We start from the raw sequence: 8398 nt of genomic DNA, 5'->3' as shown, positions 1-8398 counted from the left end.
TGGTCGTTTTTTCGGCTAAAAACCCCTTTCTATACATCAGGGGTGTATAACATACGGCTGGAACCGGCCCGCAAGGAGGTTTAATCAGGCCCGCAGGATAATTTAAAAGTGAAAAAAATGCACAAAAGACACAGAATGAATATTTTTAATAAAGTGCAATTCGTGGAATATCCGCTAGGGAGACACACTGTTTTGATCAGAGGAAAAGACAACATTGTTTTGATAAGAGAAGTAGACAACTGCACCCTCAGTCTGTCACTGAGACAGATCCAACACAGCAGACGCTATCAAGGACATGTGAATACAGTAATCCCTCGTTTATCGCGGTTCATGGGGACCAAAACCACCCGCGATAAACGAAAATCCGCGAAGTAGCGTCCAATTAAAATAAACAGGTTAAAAAAAATAAATAAATACATTTTTAAGTCCGCAAACGGTCCGCGAGAAGCTGCAAAACAACAGCGAGTCACATAGAGCAACTTATACAGTACTGTACTCCATGTATATTTAAATGTTTGAAAAAATCCGCGATGCACTGAACCCGCGATAAACGAACCGCGAAATAGCGAGGGATCACTGTACTTTATTCTTTACACATATTATAGCACTCTCCTTCATTTGTAAAGTGTAGGCAGGATTACATTTAGATTTTATATGCTCGTGTAAATGGTTTAAAAATTCCTTTATTCATAAATCTCGTTAAATCTTAAAAGTGCATTACTGTATTTTTCAAGACCAATTACTTGTTACGGTTTTGTGCCTTTGTATAGTCAGTGGGATCAATTGCCACTGGCGTGGTCGATGGGTTATGGGTGAGGTTGGAATGCCGTCACATCGCCCACGAGAGACGCCAACCGTCTCACCAATTATGCTCTTTTTTTTAACCTTCAAAACCTCGTGTGGTCGGCTGCCTTTGACTACATATAAAAATTTCGAAATTTTCGCAGCAGAATGGCCGAATGGTAAAAGACCTCGCGTGGTGATCAGGCGAATCGAGCTGGTAAGAAGTCTCTTTTCAACAAGCCTCATTTCATTTTTCAGAGCTGAAGGAAGATTGTTCTTGGGTCATCCGCGCCACAAGAGGGAGTAACCTGCTCACCGCCAGAGTCCACCTACGAGCACAGATCTGCAGGCAACACTTTTTGCTCTTCTTTCTGTTATTCGCAAGGTGCTGAAGTCAAACTTTGGGCCAGCCTGAAAAGTAGGAGACATTTACACTCGTTCAATGCACCATCATGACTACTTTTTTGACTTTTTTTTTTCTCCCCCAGGCAGCAGTAAACATGATTGGCTTCCTGCTCTCGAAAGACCCAACACAGAGTCTATCTCCCTGGTATGTTTCATGCCCAACACATCTTTGTCTGCACAAGAAATTGACTTGCGTGTAACTCACGGATGCCTTTCCTCTCAGGTCAACACACCTGTCCCACGTTCTTCTCAAGAGCTGACCACTTCGCCGCCAAGCAACAAGCAGACTGCCATCCAACTTGCAACTTTATCCTCTGCTTTTGTGATTGTCTACTCTGCAAAAGAAATTAAGCTTGATTACAAAGAACACTTCAACTCAACTTCATTTTTAAACACATCACCACAATCTAACTTTAAAAAAACAAAATTTAAACAAAATTATTTTTAATTATAGTTTTTTTTCTAAACTTTTTTCTGAATTTTTTTTTCAAAAAAATTTTTCCCCAAATTTTTTTTTTCCAGGCAGAAAAATCCAGGAAAGTGGGTGTGGCCTGGCTGGAATGATGGCTGATGATTCGCTGATAGCTGTGAAAGTGGGTGGAGCATGACGATAACATGCTGTGATTGGTGGAAAGGGGGGGAGTGGTTATGCAAATAAGACGTTCTCTGATTGGTGGATATTTGGGGCGTGGTTATGCAAATCTAGAGCAATCTGATTGGTCTGAACTTGGAATTGAAGCGATTGCTTTTTGATTGACAGCTGAAGTCTACTTGTCGGCGGCGTGCTCGCTCACTGCCCCCTTTGCTGACGTTGTTTTTTACATGATAACTTTCAGTGACTTAGTGAGTCACAACAGCAAAATTAAAGGAGCAACGTGTCGTAATAACTCTACCCAATTGTCTACAATGTAGACAATGAGTGTATAGACAGAGATAAACTGCGAAGTCAGTTTAAAATGTTAAAATTACTCACTGAGAACAGGGATTGTGGACAGTGGAAAAACTTGCTCATTGAACCGGAAGTGGTACCGTTCTTGTGCTTGTACTTATTCTTCTTCTTGGTGAATTGGATGTCTTTAGTTCATATCGCCCCCTACTGTCCGGGAAACCACAAAGTCGTTTGGCAAGCAATCTGAATGTAATTTACAGTACAGTATTAGCCAAGCGTGCAAAAACACAAAACACTAAATTGGGGCATATCTTGAAGAACCACAGATTTCAAGGGCAGCTGATCCACTGAGCTGGTGGAAATACCGAGCTTCCGTCTACCCCCGTTTGTTCAAAGTCATGGAGAGTAGCATTGTAGCAACATCTGTCCCGTCAGAGAGGGTGTTCTCAAAGACTGGACAAATTGAAGTATTCTAAGTTGAAGTATTTTGTTTTGTTGACTGCAAATTTTAAATAAAGCAAGGAGTAGCTTATGTTTGTTAAAATAAGGCAAGGAGTAGCTTATGTTTTGTTCACTACTGCTATTGCAGTTAATACTCACTATTTTTGTGATGATGCAGCATGTTTGATTGTTGTTGGTTGAAGTTTAATTTTGTTGCTTGTTTATTGTTTGGAGCCTTTTTAATGTTCAATAAAATAAGTAAAAAGCCATTTCTTTGCTTGATAATTGTTGCTATTTGCAGTCAGTAGAGTGCAAGATTTAATTCACCAAGTCATTTATCAAAATGTCTGCTAAATTTGTCATAAATATTTAAAAGAAAAGCTAAAGTTAAAAGAGCCGTTTGAGAGCCAAAAAGAACCGGCCGGCTCTTTTCACTGAGCCGATCCAAATGAACCGGATCACCGAAAAGAGCCGAAAATCCCCATCACCACAAGCGGTGGGCATCACAAAGAGGCCGATTGTCCACCTTGAGTGCGCAGCCTCGCGCTCCCCGCGGGGCTCCGCAGAACACGAGTCGGTCTGTCTTTGAGGTCTTGAAACGGGCATAGCTCATAGAGAGACGAGATTAGGGCCGCAAATCATGAGGAATTGGATTCATCTGTTGATTAAGATATCGATTAGTCGGATACAAAAACATTTCATTTGCATCCATTTATTCAACGACAAGACATTTCACAATGACAGTGCAGGAAAAGGCAAAGTGATTCTCTTTCAATTACTTTGGACCGTAACGGCAGAAATTGGGCAAAAAGGTTTTTTTTTTTAAACCTCAAAAGGTAACACCGGTCATTGGCAAATTTTAACTGGGGATGGCTATATTTTCATTTCTTGTTTTACCTAAATACATAATACATTTTCGATTATTACTATTAACACGTGATGCCCAGCCCCCCCCCCCCAAAAAAAAGAGGGCAGATTCAAAATCGGCACCCAAAAAACCCGTCTAGAAGTTTACTTGCACCTCTGATTAAAAATAAAATGTCAAAATTTCTCAACCGGTTCTAATCAGGATGCTTTCATGAATTGTGAGAAAATTAACATTGAAAGGATTTAGGACAATTTTAAGACAAAGTCTTTCAGTCATCAATGGTTAAAACACTGTCATTAATTTGATAACTGATGAGCTGTCAATCAATTTGATTGTTGCACTTCTAGACAAGTTGATTGGCAAATTCAGCACCTTTTTACTGATTACTTTTTGTCTGTTGCGTTGTCGAAATTTCTGCTCATTTCACATCTTTTTATGCTCAGCGGTTACATTAGTTGACTGGCATGATCTACAAAATGAGACTTAGGAATTCAACGTTTATTTAGAGTCAAACAAATGGAGTAAAAGCTTTAAGGAAGCATATTCACCATCACCAAAAAGCATATCTCCCACTAAAAATGTAAAAGCAGAAAGTCAGATGAATAAAATACAAGCATTTGGGCTTAGGCAGCTGCTGCAAATGAGTGAAAGTAAGCGCTTCTACTTAGAAGAGTAAGGATTCAAAATCGGCACCCAAAAAACCCGTCTAGAAGTTTACTTGCACCTCTGATTAAAAATAAAATGTCAAAATTTCTCAACCGGTTCTAATCAGGATGCTTTCATGAATTGTGAGAAAATTAACATTGAAAGGATTTAGGACAATTTTAAGACAAAGTCTTTCAGTCATCAATGGTTAAAACACTGTCATTAATTTGATAACTGATGAGCTGTCAATCAATTTGATTGTTGCACTTCTAGACAAGTTGATTGGCAAATTCAGCACCTTTTTACTGATTACTTTTTGTCTGTTGCGTTGTCGAAATTTCTGCTCATTTCACATCTTTTTATGCTCAGCGGTTACATTAGTTGACTGGCATGATCTACAAAATGAGACTTAGGAATTCAACGTTTATTTAGAGTCAAACAAATGGAGTAAAAGCTTTAAGGAAGCATATTCACCATCACCAAAAAGCATATCTCCCACTAAAAATGTAAAAGCAGAAAGTCAGATGAATAAAATACAAGCATTTGGGCTTAGGCAGCTGCTGCAAATGAGTGAAAGTAAGCGCTTCTACTTAGAAGAGTAAGAGTCCCAAAAAAAAAAAAAAAAAAAAAAAAAAAAAAAAAAAAAAAGGGGCGGCCACGGTTTACACTAGATTATTTGTAAAGAAGGATCAAATTGTTACAGAGCACAACACAGACTAATCACGATGCACACAGGAGAAATATTTGATGGAGATCGCGCCTCCTCCAACCACATTCCCCTTTTCGTGTCCCGTCTCAGCAGTGTCACCTTGTGACTCAGCACAAGGGCAGCAAGAACCATTCCGGCGAGCAAATCCATCCGACCCAAATTACAATCTTTTATTGGGTCAAGTCTGACGACGGTTTGATCAACCAAAGTACAGTTTGGATTCTCTTTTCCTTTCTCGTTTCAGTCTTCAAATGAATCCTGAGGAACCTTCATTCTCTTCATTGTGGCCCTCGGGGCCGTCAATATCGCGTAGCCGCTGAGTTTCAAGAGAACGGGGGCAGCAATGCAAATGAGCCATTGATGAGATTGGGGGCGCCGCAGAAGCCCCCGCCCCCGCCCCACACCCGCAGCGTGACGGCGGTGTGCTTCAGGGGGGGAAACGGCTCACTTCCTGCTTCACCCTGAACTCGGGCCGTGTTTGACGAGCTCAACAGGACGCGGTGATTTTTTGGGGGTACAAGTTGACCGTGGGCTGCAAAAGTGAGGGTGAGGAGGCCTTTGACCCCCCCTTCCCGGCCCTCCCCCGATCCGTCGCGACTTTGCCCGGTCGGGCCCCAGAAAATAAGGTGGGGCGGCAGACCCGCTAAGCGTTACGTTGGCCCGATCGCCCATGTTTGCGGAGTGTGGTGGCAGCGGTGCTACGGGGTGGCTATCCCGGTATGGGTGCCCAGGAGGTCGGGAGGGCGGGCGAAGCTTCCGCTTTCCATTTCCTCCTCGCAGTGTGGCCCGGTGCTGCTGTTCTGACACCCGAGAACCGCTGGATTCGAGTGGATCACCAAGCCTTCACTGAACCAAAAGACGCGAAAGACGCCGGTGCCGCGTTCACACCCAGGCGGTCCAGCCCTCGTAGAGCTGGGCGAGGTTGTCCAAGTTTGTGGCGTCCTTGATGACAAAGTCCACCTGGAAGCAGACGGTTGGACAGCCGTTTAATTTGGCCGGCAAATGCCAAAAGCTTTTGCCGCTCATCTGAGCGGGCTTCGGCATCAGTTCATGCGCATGGGCTGAGTGTTGCTGTGAAAAGACAACTATTTACCCCTTTTGCTGCCTGCAGCCAGCTGGGGAACAGCTTGTGTGCAGTGTTTTCTGAACACTGCACGATACGGACCAAACCAGTGACTGAACCATGACTGTGCATTTTCTGCACTGCCAATTTGAAATGAAGTCCTATTTTTTTTTTTTTTTTTTTGCTTAATTGTGGGGGGGGGGGGATTTTGGTTAGAATGTTTTTTTTCTCTGATGTATCAATTATTATGAAAACTTGCGTTGGTGAGCAGCTCTAAAAATGTTCAGCTACTACATCTGTCAACACCAACTCAAGTGTATTGCTCGATCACTTGAAAACAACCACCGCTGTCTACAAAGTGCTGAACGTCATTCATTTTGTGGAACCCGGAACTGGCGTTGAATGTTTCCACACGGCCATTTGTTGCGGCAACAGACTGATTCATACCCATTGTTTGTCTTCTTTAAAAAGTCCAAGTTTAAGTTTGACGAAATGAATGAAAGGTTGCTTGGAGAAAGCACCATTTGTGCGCCCATCATCTTTGAACAGCACCAAGGCTAAATTCCAGTTAGTGGCAAGATGATGAAGGCCATTTGGCACTGCAAGAATCGAGAGGCCTAACCTGTTCGCTGACACTCATCCTCCGGTTCGGATCCATGTCTCTGCCTTCCAGCTTGGCTTTCACTCTCTTCCACACGCTGACGGCGTACGAGTTCCTCTCCTGGACGGCTGCGGGCAAAAGGAGGAGGTGAACTGCAGGGAGGGCAGCAGAAAACGGAGCTACGCAAGTCGGTGCTCCCGCTTCTAGCGCGGCGGGTGGCAGCCGTATTGCCCGAGCGAGGTGATTAGTAAAATGAGTTGGACACCTCTGCTCTAAAGTATCCCAAGGCGCCACTTTGCCGAACGGCAAAGAAAAATCAGCTCAATGCATTCTGGCCTCGGTATGACCCTTGTCTTGTGAGTGTAGAGCGCTTCTTTCTACCTTTGCCTGTTTTGGGGTCTCGCGCAGCCCTTTTGGGGCTGGGGTTGAGGCCTTTGCTGTTGATCAGCGTGCTGGGCGGGGTGTCGGTGGGGGTTCCCGGGTTGCGTGGCAGGACCTTGCGTGCGTTCTGGGACATGGATTCCGGCTGGGTCTTCAACCCACTGCAACGAACAGCTGAAGCACAAAAGCAAATTCAGCTTCGAGTACGGGATGAAATATTTCTCGCTTCCGGAGTCAAAACTGAAAATGGCGACATTCCTGTCAATCTTGACATCAGAGGAAACAATGCAATGCCAAGTGAGACGACCACGCATCGGTAAATGCAAACAACCCCCCCCCCCCGAAAAACGTCTCCACTGTGTCTGACGGCTGTGCGTTGCATCAATTCCACGTACCAGCTGCGAAGCTCGTCTGTGCCGCTGACACGGGGCTGGCGCAGTCGTTTTCTCTGTCCGTCACCAGTGGGGAGGCAAAGCCCACCAGGCCGTTATACACGCTGCCGTGAAGCAAACGCGAGAGAGTTAACAGCTGAACGACAGCGGCGAACCCTTGCGCATAAAGGCCGGCCGGGACAACCTCTGACTCTGGGACTGGAGCTCCTTGACAGTGGCGGGGATCTCTTCCAGCGAGTCCAGTTGCTCCCGATTGCGGGGCTGCCCGCTGGCCTGAATGACCGTGAATAAGACCACCTGGATGTTGTCCTGCCACGCCTTGTACTCCATCAGAAAATGACGCACGCCGCCCTCGTAAGCCACCTCTTCGCCATCGGCCAGCGCCGCCTCCTCATCCTGTACGCCGGACACAGACGGAGCTTTCGGTGGGACTCTGAGCGCTCGACCAACGCAAGGATGGAAATCAACAGACGTGGCGGCACCTTCGCCATGGCTCTGAGGAGGTGCTTGACATCGGCCAGTTGGCGGTTGTGGTTCGACAAAATGGTTTTAATGGAGTCGACGAGGAGTTGCTGCGTTTCGGCACAGGACTCCAACTGCTGCTCGCGCTCCTCCTGCGTCCGCTGCTCCGTGCTAAGCTCCTCCTCCAGGTGTCTCTGGGCACATGTCAACCATTCGGGGCTGCCGATCGGAAGGTCCGGCACCGGACTCTGCTGCGAGGTCAACATGAGCTCAGGAAAGACGCGTATCGCATTGAGTGGAGTAAGAGAGAATAAACAAACGGCGCTAGGGCGCCCCTTTGAGCGACTCGTCCACTGAACAGCTTTTATCGTCTCATGAAAAAGCAGGAATACATCTGCGCTTAACCTGCCAAACTCTGGCCAATTATGATTAGCTAATACTGGCTGATGCCAATCATCTTTTCAATAAGAAAATAAATACCTAAAGAAGGTTGTTCGGGGCCATTACAAGTTAAGTGTCATACATCATGTCAGGCTAATCATATGGGCGCTCAAACCCACCAGTCTTTGCAACAGTTCGAGCTCCAGCGTGGACACCGTGCTACTAAACTGGGCGGCATAGGAACAGGTCTGCTGGCAGCGCTTCAGCAGCTCAAACAGGGCGGCATCCATGTTGTGCGCCTCCGCCGATCGGGTGCGAAGGCCTTCGAAGTTCAGGATGGTGGAACACAGGAAGGTGACCTACGAGGCCAGATCGTTT

The 8398-nt window shown here is 45.6% G+C and overlaps 1 protein-coding gene and 1 long non-coding RNA gene across 3 annotated transcripts in view; one reads left to right on the top strand and one right to left on the bottom strand.

The window, feature by feature from the left end:
• Positions 1 to 1163: 1163 nt before the first annotated feature.
• LOC109524770 (uncharacterized) lies at positions 1164 to 1450 on the top strand. Its single transcript, XR_002170008.1, has 3 exons — positions 1164 to 1201; positions 1272 to 1333; positions 1412 to 1450. It is a non-coding gene; the product is annotated as an uncharacterized LOC109524770 (long non-coding RNA).
• A 3225-nt stretch (positions 1451 to 4675) lies between these two features.
• Positions 4676 to 8398, bottom strand: part of smg1 (SMG1 nonsense mediated mRNA decay associated PI3K related kinase) — a 28558-nt gene continuing 24835 nt past the window's right edge. The window contains exons 58-64 of one of the 2 annotated variants that reach the window (XM_019884859.1): positions 8200 to 8379; positions 7660 to 7890; positions 7362 to 7573; positions 7181 to 7281; positions 6786 to 6959; positions 6426 to 6532; positions 4676 to 5700 (exon numbers count right to left, since the gene is read on the bottom strand). In XM_019884859.1, coding sequence (XP_019740418.1) covers positions 5623 to 5700; positions 6426 to 6532; positions 6786 to 6959; positions 7181 to 7281; positions 7362 to 7573; positions 7660 to 7890; positions 8200 to 8379 — 1083 coding nt within the window. In that variant the 3' untranslated portion in view covers positions 4676 to 5622. The remainder of the gene's footprint in view (positions 5701 to 6425; positions 6533 to 6785; positions 6960 to 7180; positions 7282 to 7361; positions 7574 to 7659; positions 7891 to 8199; positions 8380 to 8398) is intronic. The other variant, XM_019884860.1, reaches the window with a different exon arrangement.

Source organism: Hippocampus comes, unplaced genomic scaffold (assembly GCF_001891065.2).
Source record: "Hippocampus comes isolate QL1 unplaced genomic scaffold, H_comes_QL1_v1.1 scaffold46, whole genome shotgun sequence".
NCBI lineage: Eukaryota > Metazoa > Chordata > Actinopteri > Syngnathiformes > Syngnathidae > Hippocampus > Hippocampus comes.
The sequence above is the reverse complement of the archived record's forward strand: the minus strand, read 5'-3'. Positions and strand labels throughout refer to the sequence as shown.